This window comes from Penicillium lagena (genome assembly GCF_028827675.1).
Source record: "Penicillium lagena strain IBT 129212 chromosome Unknown utg000003l_segment0_segment0, whole genome shotgun sequence".
NCBI lineage: Eukaryota > Fungi > Ascomycota > Eurotiomycetes > Eurotiales > Aspergillaceae > Penicillium > Penicillium lagena.
This window is the reverse complement of record NW_026623224.1, coordinates 3,423,661-3,440,384: the sequence shown is the minus strand read 5'-3', so window position 1 is coordinate 3,440,384 and position 16,724 is coordinate 3,423,661. Positions and strand designations below refer to the sequence as shown.

Below are 16,724 nucleotides of genomic sequence, written 5' to 3'. Positions count from 1 at the left end.
AAAAATGATGAAAGATTACTCATATCCTATGGAATATTCTGGTTAAGGTGACCAAAGTCGTACCACCCGACGAGACCGTCGATAGCCCCCAGGGAAGGAAGCATGTCGAGACTTTCACTCAATGTATCAGCCTCTGATCTCATGCTTCCCAGGCCTTTGCCTCCAGAAAGAGGCTGTACCTTGCTGGAATTTATACTGTCGCTTGATGCTTTGGATAGCAATCCTAAAACATGGTGGGCGATTGTCTGAATCTCTCGCACAATTCTCGCCGTTCTCGGGCATACTTCACCCAATTCTTTGAGGCATCCAAATGACATTCGAATCCGATTCCTGGCGATCATCATATCTTTCCTTTCAACAGAAAGTTACATGCTGACAGCAACGCAAGCGTGCCTTCGCTAGTCATGCAAGTGACGAAGGGCGTGTGGTGGAATTGCCGGACCGGCAACGCTAGGAGACGTATCCCGGACTCGACTAAGCGTAAAACGCACATAGCGTGAACATTGATGAGGTCTATTGTAGGGTTATCTGGTGGTAGCTCTCAAGCGCAGCTTGAGACATCTTCCATGGGATTAAATCTGAGGTTCGAGAATGGTCGGTATACGCAGATTGTTGTTCTATAGATTGTTAGAATCGCCCTTTTTCCAGCCATTAGAGAAATATCACTAAGGCACTTACACAGAATGAGCAAATAGGCTTAGAACACGAGCTCATTGACCTCCCCTGTCTTGCTTATGATTTGCTTGCGGCTTTTTGGTAATAAAAGTAGCCACCTATTCAATATCGAGTCAGCAGTTTGAATTACATGCATCGAGTCTTCATCGCAATATTTAGGGCCGTGGATACTATGAATGTTATGTATCTTATAGCGCCAATGAAATATGCGAAAGACGAGAGCTCAAGATTATCTAGAGCAAATTCCCGATTTTCCTAATCTTATATGGTTTTTGGTTCTGGAATATCCTGTGATGAAGTCAGTTAGTTATCTGGAAGTGGCCGTAAAGTTCCATTTGCTATATATACACCCGACTAGTATTCTTTCTCTTCGTAAGACAACCCCACGGTAGATTCTATATCTACAACTTAGAAATTTATGGTTCCTTAAGTTCCTGTATAGGAGGCATCCACGATGTATAGGGTCCACTATGTTCTCCTCCAGCACTCCTATAAGACGGAATCTCTGGCTCCTTATGTCGTAGAGAGTTCTTAGCGATTCATTTGCAAGTCAATAGCTAAGCGAGTTGCCTGGTCCATTTGCCATTTGGCTTCGGCTTTGTAGTCATACCAAAATAGGGCAACTGAATATAGGAGGCGACACTAGACCACTTAGGAGAAGCAGGAGTCGGCATAGTCCTTCAGTAAGACTAACTATTGTCGCGTACTATAAATGTACCCAATAAGGCGAATAATAGCTATTAGGGGTACAAGAGTATTTTGCTTGCTCTGGTCCTAATATAGTTTCATCAGGTGGTTTTGTAGAGGCAGGAACGGGTGGAGTGTATGGAACTTCTTGAAGTAGCAATTGATCAGGGCATCATTCGAAAGACCGCGAGGAGAAATTTGAGTGGCCAGTGGCGATGATGTGCCCGATGTTGCATCCCTAGTATTGATGCCGTCGAGCAGACGATGGCCATTGGACGTGCCCGCCTCAAGGAATTGAGACGACAATTCTACTCCTTAGGCTAGCTGAATATCTATCGGCTAGCGCAGACTAAGTTCTTCGATTACTATAATATTGGCTGTAGCAGCTACTCGTTTGCGCCGCTCTGCGAGGGTGGCACGATCTAGCCCACCACGGCGGGATAGAGCATACTGGCACTGCTTGCCCCCTTCAGTACAGCGACTGGAGCACTGTCGCTTCCCGTCGCATTTCATGTGGCGCGAGCGATAGTATAGACACGCAAGTGACGAGCGTGTTGCTCTGTCATCCCGTCTTGGCGTCGTTGGATCTATGAGGTTGGAAGGTGAGATAGGTGAGATATCGTCAACGAAGACGGGTAACAGTTGAAGCACGGGTACTCGGGTATCCGTGGATTCACTGGGACCCGTTTTTTGCTACGATCTATAGGACCCTGAAACGCCACAGAACATCGAGAGATAGCCGGCTAGACAGCCGATAATTCTAAACGAGAGACCTATAAAATGGTTCAGAAAGACCTAGATGATATTCCTCGCCCATCCTCCCTAAAATACAGTTTGGTTACTATTGACTCGACACATCATTTATTACTACTCTCTTGCCGACCCCTTGGGTGGTCAAATTAACCACGTGATGATGATGAATTGTCCAGTTGAGCCGTGCTTGACAGGTAGGTGGAATTTAATCTTCCTGGTTATTGCTTCCGAGGTAAAATCGCGAGTTGCGTTGTGGTAAAAGGGTGGTCGTCAAACTCAGTATCGATTGAAAATAAAGCCTCGGAGCAGTCCAGAAGTAAAGTTATCGAGCGGAACAAAATCTGCCAGAATATCTCGGCCCTGCGCAATCTCTCTGTAAAGGAGACAAGAATGGACCATTCAAGGGCGCATAGCTAGTAGACCTAAGAAGATAGGAAACATACCCAAAGTGGCTATTGCATTTCTACAAAATGCTGACTTCTTGTTTGACTGTCAGGTATTTTGGTGGATCAATGTCTATTCCTATTTAAGTCTAGTTTCCTTCATCTGGTCGGTATGTTAAAGAAAATCTACAGGCATATCATTTATCCCTCTTCTCTTAGGTATGTACATATTTGTAATGACATCTATCATTTTGCAATAACTATTTAAACCTTCAGTAAGACCGCCTTGCTCCAAATAAATAACTCAACTCCCTGATTCAATCCTCTATTCCCTCATTAATTACCATAATGCAGTTCTCTACTATTGCCACACTCTGTGGTTTCATTGTTTCAACTATTGCTGGTCCTCCAAATAATTTCGACGCCCCGCCTCACAGCCAACCTGACACCGAATCTTGGCCTGGACATTCTCCCGGACCTGCTTCTAATGAGCTTAGTTTCTACATGTGCTGCCAAGGGAGCCCTGACTCCACTGGCATAGACAACTATTCTCCCCCCTACGCCTGCATATTCGGACCCGCAAAAGGAGTATGCCCTCAGGGAGTCAGCTCCTCATTCCCATATTCGTGGCTTTGCACATATCAGTATGGTGAAATTGGTAACATTGTACGTGTTGTTCTGTAAATGCGGTTGAGGATAATGGAAGACGTACTAATTATATATATAGGATTGCACTTATGAATCTGGGCCGTCTTCCACTTCTATTGTTGCTGGTGCTTTCAGGCCCGTGCTTAATGCTGTTGGTAATGTTGCAGGAAGCATTGGTCTATAAGCTTATGTTCATGTAAGCCTCTGGTCTGACGCTGTTGAGTTTTGCTTAGACTTTTGATGAACAATTCTTACTTGGCTTATACAATGGTTAGTAGCTACAAAGGAAAAACAGCTCTAAGGGCCTATTATTTGTATTTACCAGTTTTAGGGCCCTCCTCATCTATTTGCTACTCTTCTTCTATGAGAAACAAGATCTCTTCCTTATTTTTCTTGTAGGGTCTCTAGTCAATGGACATAATCTATTACTATAGCCAAATACGCAGTGTGCTTATCAAATAAACATGGAATGTCATACTGTGCGATCTTGGCATTCAACCATCGTGAAGAACGCACATAGAATTTCTAACCAGCCATAACCTAGCTTTAATTAATCCTTACTTCAACAGACTGTAAGGATTGAAGCAGCAGCTGCGACCTTAGAGTTAACATGTCAATGCGGCGCTTCAGAATGTTGGGGTTATAAACAGCACCGACTGCCTGGATAGGAAGCACAGTTAAAAGGAGGAGGATAAAAATCCGTTAGGAAGATTGTAACTAGGTTTGATCTATGACGATGATAAACACTCCCACTCTCTAGGTCCTCTAGCTCAACAACCAATTCTCTACCACAGATGATCCAGAACTTACGTCGCGGCATGAGTAAGGCACAATATGCAGTGAATGACGTTGGAAACAGTTAGATACTATCAGTCCAAATTTCAGCAAGCGACCTGGGTATATTTTATTTTTGAGGGTAGCCTCAAACAAGGGGAACTCAAAATACTGCGTTGATAAACTCAACACGCCCAAAAGATTAATACAGTAGGTCCTCTATATGTCAAAGATGTGAATAGAAGAATTGAGGTTCGTGAGGCGTAAGAGAATCAAAAAGTAATGGAGCCGAATTAAAAAGTTAGAGGAATTAGGATTAGGGCTAGAGTGTCACTATGCGAGCCCGTGGTTGCCCCCCCCCCCCCCCCCCCCCCCGCTGCCTACTGATGGCCGTCCACACGGTAGACCCCTGGTTGGTCATGTGGCCTGAACTTTGTATTTCTGCTAGCCCCGATGTTGATCCTGTCATAACTCTTCGAGCTACGTCTTGTCTATAACTCGGAGATAGTCTGACCATAGGTACTCGTACCCGTTACCCATTTTGTCGATTCCTAAATACAACTCTGTCCAGCATCCTGACATAGACCATCCGCTCGCCAGGGCCGCAGCCAGAGGCTCTCTAGGTCAAACGCCTGTGGGAGACCGTTATACAGCCACTTAAGATGCGCATCAGGTTTGGTTTTTATGGACATAGTTTAGTACGCGTTAATAATTCTATTTGTTTCGGTAGGGAATGCAGAAAAGTGACGTGAGTAACGTCGAATCGTGGCGCGTCACACGCGGCTAGGTGGGGTCGAGTTAGCACGTCCCTTGAGCTAATTGGATGGGTTAAATTCAGTCTGTGGCATGAATGGTGCGCTCTATTTTATTGGACGGATAATATAGCCGGCCATGTATCAAACTCTCCGTCTCAAACTTAACCCCTTTTATTGGACGGATAATATAGCCGGCCATGTATCAAACTCGCGATCTCAAATTCAATCCCTTTATCGCCAAGACGCTAACTGCACGGACCAGGGGTTACGTACAGTGGCGTTGCAAAAGTTCGGAATCCAGAGGAATTGATAAATTATAGCCACCTTAGATTTTGTCAGAACACCACAACTTAGATAACGTATTTCCTGGATGAGTGGGTCACCCAAATGATTGGGTCAGCCCAAAACACCATAGTAAATGGGATATTTTACAACTCAACATCCCAACAACCGTAGTTTAATATGAGGTTTTATGATATAATAGTACTTTTGGAATCATATGAAACCTATTTATGAGATTTATAAGGTTTATCATATTTCGTGGCTCAGATATATATATTTGTCATCTCTATAGCTGTATTTCTTGGTAAAGCAAGGAAATACTTTTTTAATTCAAATTTAGGACTGTGTATACTGTTTATCATGTCTATTAATACTACTACACTAATAATAAGATAAAATTAACATGTGGTTGTTGAAATATCGAGTTGTAAATATAATGCATTTACTATGGTGTTTTGGCTGACCTGCTAGCTTGGGTGACCCACTCTCCCAGGAAATATGTTAGTTGTAATACTAGTGGATAATCAACACCTTGATAAAAGGTACGCCTTAGTGACGTGTATACGGCAATGAAGGCATAAGCACTCGTTAGACCATAGATACTGTGGTTGCATGGTAAAAGACATGCAGGGGAGAAGCCAATGATGCTGTTACAGCGCGGTTGTAGATGAACCCTAATGATAAACTAAGATGATAATGTTAATCGCTCAAAGACGACTGTCTAAAGTATAGAAAGAACTTCAATGCTTCTTAAGACTATAAGGTCAATTTAACACAGATATTCAGTCAACAATAGTCATGCCTTCATTGGTCTTCTCTTCATTCTTCGGATCATGACAGCAAAACACAACAAAAGAAAAAACAAAGACAATCAAACAATAGCTCAATGTTGCCTACGTGACTAGCTAGACATTGTTTCATTAACAGGATGCTTTAAGAGTAAGTGTAAGTCTGAGCGGCACTTGTGCCTCCAGGGTTCACAACAGTTACTGAAACAGCTCCTGTGCCAGAAGGTGCAACTGCACTAATCAAGGTGTCGTCGATAATACTGAACACAGCTGGGTTAGCTCCAAAAAAAACATCAGTGGCTGTTATGAAACCTGCTCCAGAAAGAGTCACATTATTGCCGCCAGCAATCGGTCCCCCAGTGGGAGATAAGCCAATAAGTGTCGGTGCAACAGTATATATGAACGTGGCGCCGTTGCTGGTAGCAGCAGTAGTGTCAACTGTCACAGCGCTAGCCCCTGCTCCAGTTGGAGAGGTTGCGGTTACCGCGTTATCAGAGTTGACTGTAAAGGTTGTTGCTGCAGTTGCCCCAAAGTATACGTCAAGGGTATCAATCAATCCTGCCCCAGTGATGGTGACCACGGTGCCCCCCGTAGTCGGCCCAGAAGTTGGAGTGATGGAACCAATAACCGGTGCAGGCTGGAAGCTGAAGGTGAGCGAGCTACTCGTGCCGCCTGGCGTGGTAAGGTTGATTGGGACCGTGCCAGCAACGTGTGCGGGTAAGACAGCAGTTACATCACCATCATCAACAACTAAAAAGCTAGTCGCGGGGGTAGTTCCGAAACTCACACTCGTAGTACCTGTGAGATCAGCACCGGTGATGGTGACGCTATCGCCCCCAGCCATAACTCCTATAGTAGGAAACACTGCTGTAGGCGCGGGTGCGCCGATATAAGTATAATTGAATCCCGGGCTAGCACCAGCAGGCGTTGTAACTACTACCGAGGCGGTCCCAGCAATACCTGGTGGAGTGATGGCGTTTATTGTAGTGGGTGATAGAATACTGAAAGAACTGGCTGCATTACCAGCGAACGTAACTGCTGTAGCACCATTGAGATTCGAGCCCCTGATGGTGACAGTATTCCCACCCGATACCGGGCCGGACGCGGCTGGGGTAAGCCCGGTGATAGTAGGAGTTGGAGCGGCTGTATAAGTATATGTAGGGCCACCGGTACTAGTACCGCCGGGTCCAGTGACATTAACAGAGACTGCACCGCTACCTGGGGGGACAACCGCATTTATCACCGTACTAGAGACCACGGTGAATGAGCTGGCCGCAGTTGAGCCAAACGCCACGGCTGTGGCGTTTGTGAAACCAGTGCCGCTGATGACAGCAGTATTTCCGCCAGCAGCAGGGCCGTTATCAGGGCTCACGCTGGTGATGATAGGAGCGGCTATCCCATTGTAGGTGTATGCTAGAGTGCCACTAGTACCAGCTGCATTGGTCACACTGACCGTTGTAGCTCCTGCCGTACCTGCTGGTGTGACCGCAGCAACTTGAGTAGCGGAAAGGACAGCGAAGCTGCTGGCAGGAGTAGAACCGAAGGTGACACCAGTAGTATAGAGGAGATTTGTGCCGCTGATTGTAACCGTGTTCCCACCAGATGCTGGCCCGCTTGCTGGAGAAATAGAAGCAATAACAGGGGCGGTGATAGCGCTATAAGTGAAGTTCACTGGTTGAGTAGTGGTACCACCTGAAGTGGTTACAAGAACCCGTGCTGCACCAGCAGAATTTGCTGGGTTTGTGACAGAGACCGATGTCGCACTGCTCGAGTTAATGGTGGCAGGAGTGCCACCAAACGTAACCGCTGAGGGACTAGCAAGGTTTGTGCCAAAAATAATTACCGTCGTGCCACCGGTAGTAGGGCCAGAAGTAGGACTGATTCTAGTGATAGTAGGTGCGGACATCTTGATTCAAGAAAATAGAGAGTTGAGTCTCGAAGAATTGCAGTTGCGGAAGTTAATAAAGATCACAGCTCTTTTCGTAAGTTGAACAGGTCTGAACTGAAGGGGAATTGCTCCCTCTAAATAAATATCATCCTAAACAAGGGAGCATAGAAATAACGATAATCCGAAAGGGGCGCGAGAATTAATGGTCACACGATATGTATGAGTAGGTTTGTCCTGGTTACACAAAGTTGGCCTCTCGCCGAATCCCAGAAGTGGCCGAACCATCGCCTGACGTCGGGGGAAGGGTGTACTAACGCGATGAGTGTAGCCCTCTTATGTTCAATATGCACCTCGCCGAATCCAACAGCAAGGCTATGCCCTCGCCTGACGCCGGGGAAAGGGTGTACTGACCCGATGAGTGTAGCCCTCTTATGTTCGATATGCACCTCGCCGAATCCAACAGCAAGGCTATGCCCTCGCCTGACGCCGGGGAAAGGGTGTACTGACCCGATGAGTGTAGCCCTCTTATGTTCGATATGCACCTCGCCGAATCCAACAGCAAGGCTATGCCCTCGCCTGACGCCGGGGAAAGGGTGTACTGACCCGATGAGTGTAGCCCTCTTATGTTCGATATGCACCTCGCCGAATCCAACAGCAGCGCTATGCCCTAGCCTGACGCCGGGGGAAGGGTGTACTGACCCGATGACTTTGGCCCTCTTATGTTCGATACGCACCTCGCCAACTCCAACACCATGACTGTACCATCATCTGATGTCCGGAAAATAATGTCCTGGCCCCCAGGCTTTTGGATTTACGCATTCCTGCGACCTCCTGTAACGGGTTGTTCTGATAGTCCCTTCTGGATCCGTCTCTCCGAACTAATTTCTCGTTCTGCCACTGGCCTTGGCGAATAGAAGTTTGAAGGAAACATTCTTGAAGATAGGCATTCGGGAATCCGTCGCTTACTTATGCTGTTAAATAAATTGGCGGCCATCTCGAAAGTAAGTTGGCAATTTCGGATGAGTGTCCACATTAAAGTGTCCGTATTAAATTAATTAGAGGTACGAGTAATAAATGGAATAAACCTCATATTCGGTCCTACAAGTCCAGTCAGCCCAGGTCTAACTGCTGTATGCCGTTTATTATCCTATAAATGCAAGTGCTAGCTGACGCGGATGGTGATTGGATTTCCTGGAGTTCAGACCTTCTCACCATAGAAAGTCAGCAGTGACCTTTTTTTACTTCCGCAACTGCAATTTTTTGAAATCAACTCTCTATTTTCTTGGATCAAGATGTCCGCACCTATTGTCACTAGAATTAATCCAACATCCGGCCCTGTTACTGGCGGGAATACAGCAGTCGTCAGCGGCTCCGGGTTCATATTCGCCACGTCAGTGAGATTCGGCTCAACTGCTGCCACCTCGTTCACCGTGGTCTCCAGCACAGTGGTAAATGCCGTGGTCCCCCCAGGCCCTGGCACTGGCGGCAACGTCTCTGTCCTCGTCACCGGACCAGGTGGTACCAGTGCCGCCAGCACCACCTACACCTATACAGTCGCTCCTGTCGTGAGCAGTGTGAGTCCCAGTAGCGGCCCTGCTGCTGGCGGAAACACCGTAACCATCGGCGGCTCTGGATTCGCGAACGCCACGTCAGTGAGATTCGGCTCAACTGCTGCCACCTCGTTCACCGTGGTCTCCAGCACAGTGGTAAATGCCGTGGTCCCCCCAGGCCCTGGCGCTGGCGGCATCGTCTCTGTCTTCGTCACAGGATTAGGTGGTACTAGTGCCGCTAGCACTACCTACACCTATAATGCCACTCCAACTCCTACCATCACAGGGCTTACCCCCTCGAGTGGGCCGGTATCCGGAGGGAATACTGTCACTATCATGGGCTCGAACCTCAATGGCGCCACTGAGGTTACGTTTGCTGGTACCCCAGCCACTTCTTTCACAATATCCTCACCCACTCAAGTGAATGCTGTGGCTCCATCAGGTACTGTTGGGACTGCCCCTGTAGTGGTCATAACGCCTGCTGGTACTACCGCGGGATTCGGGTATACTTTCATCGCACTACCTGCACCGATGGCAGTGTTTCCTACCACGGGTGTCATAGCTGGCGGCGAAATTGTCACCATCACCGGTACTAACCTCTTGGATACCACCAGCATGAATTTCGGAACCACCCCCGCAGCTAGCTTTACGGTCGTTAGCGATAGGGAAGTCGATGCTATCACACCAATGCACCTTTCTGGCACGATCCAAATCAATATTACCACGCTGGGTGGCACAGATAACTCGCTTAGCTTCCAATTCCAGCAGTCACCAGTGATTAGTTCTATCACTCCAACTTCTGGTCCAATTGCGGGAGGCGCTGTGGTGACCATTACGGGAGCAAGCTTGATCGATACCCATGACGTCTACTTTGGGATAACTCCAGCAACGACCTTTACTATTAGCTCGGATAACACGGTAACCGCAACCTCCCCCGCTGGAGCAGCAGGGGTAAGGGCCATAACAGTTAATACTCCTTCTGCCACTAGCAACGGCGCCATGTTCCTATATGTCGATAGGCCGACACTTACTAGCGTGTCTCCTACTGGTGGCGCCATTGCGGGTGGCAATAATGTGACTCTTACTGGAAGGGGTTTCACGACAGCCACTAATGTGGTTTTTGGGACTGACCCAGCTGCATTCAGTGTCCTCGGTGATACCTTGATTAGTGCAGTTGCACCTTCTAGCACTAGTGCGGTTTCTGTAACTGTTATGAACCCTGGAGGCACTAGTGGTGCTCGGACGTACACTTACTCTTAAAGCATCCTGTTAGCAATACCCCAAATGATCATTTTATCTCTGTACCACGAAGCGTTGATGAGGTGAGGGTGTTAGTGAAGGTGCCGGTGATCCCAAAATGGAGGATATGAATCCTTGGCCAGAAGATAATGAACTTGAAGAGGAGGAGGAGGAGGAGGAGGAGGAGGAGGTTATAGAGCCTGAACCAGAGGCACTGCACTGGCTTCCAACCTTTAGTCCATTGTCCAGCGGACATACAGATTTATCTCCACTTTGATTAGAGAATGTGACTCGGCCATTGGTATTCACCACAATCCATACAGTTAGTTGACCGTGTTCCGTGCCACAACAATCTCCCTTAAGTACAGATTCGTCTCGGCGAGTGCCCTTTATGACTTCGCTTAATTCTAAATGGCCGTTAACACTATTCTAGAGAAATGAAATTAAACCCTTACGTATTTGAACAGTCAGCTCCGTCGAGAAGACCGAAAGATGCGGAGTATCCCGTGCACCCATAGTTATCATCGGACTATATCAGACACTGGCCATTATAGTCGTTGACCTCCAGACCACCACCCAAGGAGACGCGTATATAAACGCTAGCAAGATATAACAGGATCATGTGGAGCATTTTGAAGATATTCACGAGACCTGAGGAAGGTGAGGTGGAAAATAAAGATATTGCGCCGGGTATCGGCGAATTTAAGCACCCTGGACAAATCTCTTTGATGTTGAAAGATCAAACCCAAGTTGCAATAAAACCGCGACATCTCTTTTATTACCGAATTATCACAAATCTATGTCCCTCCCTTCATCATGCGCACCGTCATGACAACATAGACAGTGGTTTATCCTGTCCTCTGAACATTCTCATGAGTTGGAACCAAAACCTGAGGGTCTAAAACGGTAACTGGATGGCTGTTCCTGTTTTGTAGTTGCAAATGTCGCACGGCCCCTGCTGATACAGTATCGTATTTCACTGTGTTGTGTTCCATCTTATGCGCCGGACCCTATCCTTCTTCTGTACGAAATGACTATGATTGATTGGAAAACAATATTCAGGCTGGACATTGTACGTAAACCCTTAGTTTCTTGCCTAAGAATACAAGTAATCTTCCTCTGAATTAGAACACGGTGAAATACGATGTATCACCACAGTAAGACTTCTTGCCCAAAACTGGATGCTCCTCTTCCCGAACTACGCATTGGAAATTTGGTAACTGTAAGACAGCGGAACACAGTGAATGATTACAGTAGGCTCCGGAATTATTGCGCTAAGAAAACATTTACTGTATAAATTATTCAATCTGTCATGGTCGTTTCCCAACATGCCTGTCCTTTTGTCGCCTTGGTCTTCAATATAAATGGAGGCCTTTACTCCTCATAGCGTGATAATCTATCACCAAGCCAGATCAGCGCTTCAGTGCTCGGATAGTTAATGCCGTGACTGATGTCTCCATTTCCGAGAAATCGGATGCACTTAACATTGGCCATTCAGAATCCGGCCAACATGCGTCCTTCCAAGCCACCAGAGACTGATAGTCAACCCTCAAGATCAAGTCCCAGCCCAAGTTCCGGATCATGCTGGGAGATCAGGTCTTGACAGACACGTAAAGCCCGACTCGATGATGGATCATGTGAAGACATTTTTTTCAGCCACCACGCAGCCTTTTTGACAGTCTCCGAAATTTTCTTGATCTCATCACTGTCTAACTGGTTCTGAGTGCATAAGTGAACCAGAAGAACGACCTTGGACTGCATCACATGATGGAAAACATCCCACCACGGGGGAAAGTCATATAGTTGAATCATGTCCAACGAGTCAGGGAGAACGTTGAGCATTTGGCCCGCCACATCAACGCATTGGGTGGCTAGGGTACTGCATACGGGACCGAGCGGTCTCATGTTTGGCGGCGAGTAGGCCATGCGGCAGAAGCAAGGAAGATAAATTATGAGTTTCATGGAGTAGAAGTAGAAAGCCAGGCTGACGCGTTGACGGATGAATGGTTGGCTTAGACAAATATTCGTGAATTGTAAATCCGATGGCAGGCGGGAAAGAAAACGGTCGGCATTCTCAGAGAGGGCAGTGGCGGCTGTTTCAATATTGTGCCATGATCGTTGAGCTGCGGCTGGGGCATACAAGATGGCAATAGCCTCTCGCATAATGAACGTCAAGTCCACCAAGAAAGAGAAGTAGAGCGAGGTGTTGGGCATAGAAATCTTACTTAGCTCCTGCTCGACCGCTTCGAATTGCGTTTTTTCGCTTAGTTTTGACTGCTTCAAATGCATAGCGACCACCATGTCCCCCCCCTAGGGAAGCCCTCCGACCATTTGACAGAATAGAATTTGTTATAGTGTTCCGAGCTTCTGGATCCACCAAACGCTTTGGAACGCTACCAGTCTCCAAGTTATCTTCTTGGAAGGAGACTGGAAGTGGTGTTGCACAGTCGATCCTAGTCGTGCTAGGTGGACGTCCAGTCATCACGCATAGATCTGTCTCTAGCACGAAGAGGGACCACCATAATCGGTACCTGGTCTCCTTTGATCGTTGACTAATACGGGAGGTACCAATAGGGAGGTTAAGACCCATCGTGATAGCCGATCGGATCGCATTACCGATAGCTCGCCATGACCTAGCATGAATCCACATCCTGGTTAGGCAGATCAGCCATGAAGAAGTACAAGGGTAACCCACCGGTTCACATGACCTACAGAGAGAAGGTACATGGCTGTTAGGCCTTCAATTTGTACCTGCTGCAAGTCTGGATGGTCCATCGGCGCAGCACTACCTGTACTAAGTCGCCATGCCCTAGAGAAATATGTCGAATAGTCATTGGTATCGCAAGGGGTCTGACAGTTCATTATTGTTGAGTGCCTTGCAGCGAGTGCAAAAATGAGGTTCAGCAAAGCCAACCACCGTTTTCCAGGTTGCGCATTTGGGCTCGAATAGAATCTTTGGTATTGGTCCAGAAAAACCGGCTTGCAAAGAACAGGAAACGCGAGATGGACGGTTTGGAAATAGAGATGGACGAGCTGAGCAGCAGTGGGCTGCGGGGGCCACCAGGAGAGATCCACGTCATCTGATACCAGAAATTCAATGTCGTCTAGGAAATAGTTCACAGAGGAGATGGAAGGCCAGTCCAGATGGTCCCTTGCAATCTTCGAACTGTCCTGGTGGATATGACATTTGAGTCGGTACAGGCAGGCCATCCCTGATAGCTGGCCCATGATCCCAATCGACTGCACGATCTTGCTGTGGTTTAAGTCTTCTTCGCCGAAGGCCAAATTCCCGAGCAAAGGGATCGGTTTTATTGCGGACTGAGGGCCACAGGGTATCTCTTGGCTAGAAAGCTGGATATTTTCAGAATATGAAAGACTGGGAGATTTGGAGTCAGATCATTACACTGTGTAAAGTTTGATCGACATGCTGGGCAGATGGAGGGTCAAGTCGAGGATAGAGAGTGTGTAGGAGCGTCTCATATATTTGAACTCGGGAGGTCAGATCGGCTATTTGTCTGTGTAACGTGAGAAAGGCCACAGTACCATGACACGAAACATACTTGTTTACTCTCTCGCGCTTCCGTTCGCTGTAGGAGCACTGCAGGCCATCGTCCTGGCATCGATGGCAAGCTGGCTTGTGTCCGCTACATTTGGCTTTCTGCTCGCGACAGTTTCCACATGCTCGGCTGACCCGACCGCCGCTAGTAAAGTGGTGAGGCGATGAAATTCGGGGGATAGGAACTTTCCTGTTCGAGGGTCTATTGGTGTTGAGGCTGCCTAGGTCATCGCAGGAGGCACTCAGATTTTCATACACAGGAAAATTAACCGGAAGCCCCTGGTGCCTTGTGGCTGGCTGGCTAGAACTAATTGAAGCGGACTCGACGGCGGAGAACTGGAAAACATCATCATGAAAGGGCGGGTGAAAATAAAGGTCATCCATTTTTGGATGCTGTCAAAGGGAAACGAGAGCAGCATGAGGTTTTCATCCTCAAGGTCAGATGGAAGCAAAGATACAACGCAAGGTTCTCCCTTGCTGATTTTCAGTAACGGTATGGACATTGCCGAATCGAGAATCGAGCATTGCCGCCTTGGCGCCATGGCGCCTTGGGATCCCAGAGACCGCCTTGGCTGAACTAGCCGTGTCCGTGCATCATCGATCAAGTGAGACAATTCCCGTCAGTAACGTCGATCACTTACCATGGGGATTATTGAGGCGAATCGTGGACAGTATCAGAAATGAGGCAGCCGATTTTGGCCTGCTGTCACCCACCTTTCCTAAATTGCGAAATGCAAGCGATATCATATATCTGCAGAGGAATCATCTGACAGTATCACGTCAGATCGCAATAGCTTATACGGTCAAATTGCGAAGATCGCTCGTTGCCACTACCCTGCCCCATGGTTCTTTTGTGATTGTTATTCTTGTATGATTCGAGGGCTTTCCTTAGAGTGCCAACTTGAGTTTCAACAAGAGGGTTGACATGTGCAAGACCGGGATTGGGAATCGGAGACGTAGGACTGACTGCCGTATCCTGCATGGTTAGCCAGGGTTCCCTGAAATTCCACAGGATGTTAACTTGGTCGCAAGAGTCGCGCATCGCTATTCCTTGCGAGTTGTGACACACTCACTAGCGTTACCAATCCTGTTAACAGCATAGATAGGTCCACTTACTGAGAGGGCACACTCCACCTATGGAGTTAACAACAACAGTACTGCCAAATATCGGCTACTTCGTGTATGCAATAGGCCCAACCGGGGTCCTCTATATCCTTGGATCTTGCTGGCCTATAAGAAACAAACCAAGAGCCACAGAAGCACAATCGCGTGATTATTAGACCGCGATGGGTTTCCTAGTGCCGGATGTAAGGTTCTGGAATGTGCTAAGTTCTCGGCGATTCAGGCAGATGAACTCCTTCGGCGCTGCCAAGCATCTTGCCGCCAGTGGCGGTCGTGATAATGTAACCAGCAGAGAAATGATCACCGATAGTTTGTACAGCGGCCTGCGAGATGAAGGCTGAAGCTCTACAACATTTTACCTTAAGGGATTCCAACCTTTTTGTATGTGTTTCCATAGAAATAATGGGCGGTTCAGAAGTCTATACAAAGTAGCTTTGAATACCTAGGAATAGTTCTCTGCAATCAAATCTTCTTCTGCTCTCAAATTGTCCATCATGTTCGTCTACCGTATATATCAACAGAATGCAGATCACCCGTTAGGCTCGCGTGGAGGTTCATTACAGAAGCAAAGTTCCACCAAATGCCTTATGAACGGAGTTATAAGTTTGAAATTTCCATTGGTTGTAAAAAACCCCTTAAGGGGGCCCACGGACGGGACGAATGTCATATATGGAGAATATGTTGAGCTGAATGGTGTCAGGAAGAAGAACTGAGTAGATTAGGGCCCTGGAAAGTCCAGGAGCTTCCTAAGCACGCGTAAAGGAAAGATTTTCGATATTACTGTACGAACGGTACTCTTGTTTCCACTATCCGTGATATTTCTTATGTTGAAGCGGTCAGGTTTTTCCGGTCATCTCAGGCAGCGTTTCAATGGCCGGGTAACTTCCCGAGTGTCGATCTACGCTGTCTGAGCGGAAACATGCATATGTCAAGATAATTTAGTGATTGGTTGAAGATTAATTGAAAAAATGGGCCGATAATAGTGATCCTTCCGTCCTGGTGCAGCATTGTTGACGTTGACATTAAACGGCCGAAACCGCGGTACGGGAAGCCAGACTACCTACTCAGGTGTTTCTGGTTCGAAAAGGGGTTGGTCGTGCTGTTGATCGTACTAATTCCGACCGATGCTCTTTTTCCGTGAGAAGCCGCTGGTTACTAGAAACCCATAACCATTGATGATACTCTCGTTTTTGTTAAATTTAAAGAATCACTGATTGGCGAAAGGCAGAGTCCAGCTAAAGAAGCTAGACCCGGACGGATGGGACGGCCCGGTAACAAAAGTACCATTTTTGTGAGGGAGTGGGGTGTGGCCTGAACTCTTGCTTTCGAACCTAAGAGCGGGGTACCAACACCCCTTTGCTTTTGGAGTTTGATTGGGGAGTGCGGATGAGCTGCAACGTACACCGTAGCACGAGCCGTGGCGGAGGTCGCTATCCAAAAACTCCTTTTCATATTTTGAAGGAGGTTGGTAGAGACATGGCAGGCGGATCGAGGGAGTCGTTCAATGTCCGCTAAAAAGGATTCGCGGCTCCGAGAGATTAGAACGAACCATCGTAGCATCGGGCGCTGGATCGATCGTTTCGACCTGGTCTCGTTCGCGGGATCGACAATGAGATCTGCGATA

At 47.4% G+C, this 16,724-nt stretch overlaps 6 protein-coding genes across 6 annotated transcripts; 1 reads left to right on the top strand and 5 right to left on the bottom strand.

The window, feature by feature from the left end:
* Positions 1 to 5,890: 5,890 nt before the first annotated feature.
* N7510_006616 (beta strand repeat-containing protein) lies at positions 5,891 to 7,651 on the bottom strand (the record flags this gene model as incomplete). Its single annotated transcript, XM_056978542.1, has 1 exon — positions 5,891 to 7,651. The coding sequence occupies one exon, from the start codon at positions 7,649 to 7,651 to the stop codon at positions 5,891 to 5,893; it is 1,761 nt and encodes a 586-aa protein (XP_056834574.1).
* Positions 7,652 to 7,839: 188 nt separating this feature from the next.
* N7510_006615 (uncharacterized protein) lies at positions 7,840 to 8,387 on the bottom strand (the record flags this gene model as incomplete). Its single annotated transcript, XM_056978541.1, has 2 exons — positions 7,840 to 8,293; positions 8,368 to 8,387. The coding sequence occupies 2 exons, from the start codon at positions 8,385 to 8,387 to the stop codon at positions 7,840 to 7,842; spliced, it is 474 nt and encodes a 157-aa protein (XP_056834573.1).
* A 538-nt stretch (positions 8,388 to 8,925) lies between these two features.
* On the top strand, positions 8,926 to 10,443 carry N7510_006614 (beta strand repeat-containing protein; the record flags this gene model as incomplete). The annotated part of the gene is made up of 1 exon (XM_056978540.1): positions 8,926 to 10,443. One exon carries the CDS (start codon positions 8,926 to 8,928, stop codon positions 10,441 to 10,443), a length of 1,518 nt encoding a protein of 505 aa, XP_056834572.1.
* Positions 10,444 to 10,476: 33 nt separating this feature from the next.
* N7510_006613 (uncharacterized protein) lies at positions 10,477 to 10,938 on the bottom strand (the record flags this gene model as incomplete). The annotated part of the gene is made up of 2 exons (XM_056978539.1): positions 10,477 to 10,829; positions 10,878 to 10,938. 2 exons carry the CDS (start codon positions 10,936 to 10,938, stop codon positions 10,477 to 10,479), a joined length of 414 nt encoding a protein of 137 aa, XP_056834571.1.
* Positions 10,939 to 11,964: 1,026 nt separating this feature from the next.
* N7510_006612 (fungal specific transcription factor domain-containing protein) lies at positions 11,965 to 12,711 on the bottom strand (the record flags this gene model as incomplete). Its single annotated transcript, XM_056978538.1, has 1 exon — positions 11,965 to 12,711. The coding sequence occupies one exon, from the start codon at positions 12,709 to 12,711 to the stop codon at positions 11,965 to 11,967; it is 747 nt and encodes a 248-aa protein (XP_056834570.1).
* N7510_006611 (uncharacterized protein) lies at positions 12,644 to 14,362 on the bottom strand (the record flags this gene model as incomplete). The annotated part of the gene is made up of 3 exons (XM_056978537.1): positions 12,644 to 13,055; positions 13,118 to 13,773; positions 13,826 to 14,362. 3 exons carry the CDS (start codon positions 14,360 to 14,362, stop codon positions 12,644 to 12,646), a joined length of 1,605 nt encoding a protein of 534 aa, XP_056834569.1.
* Positions 14,363 to 16,724: the final 2,362 nt, after the last annotated feature.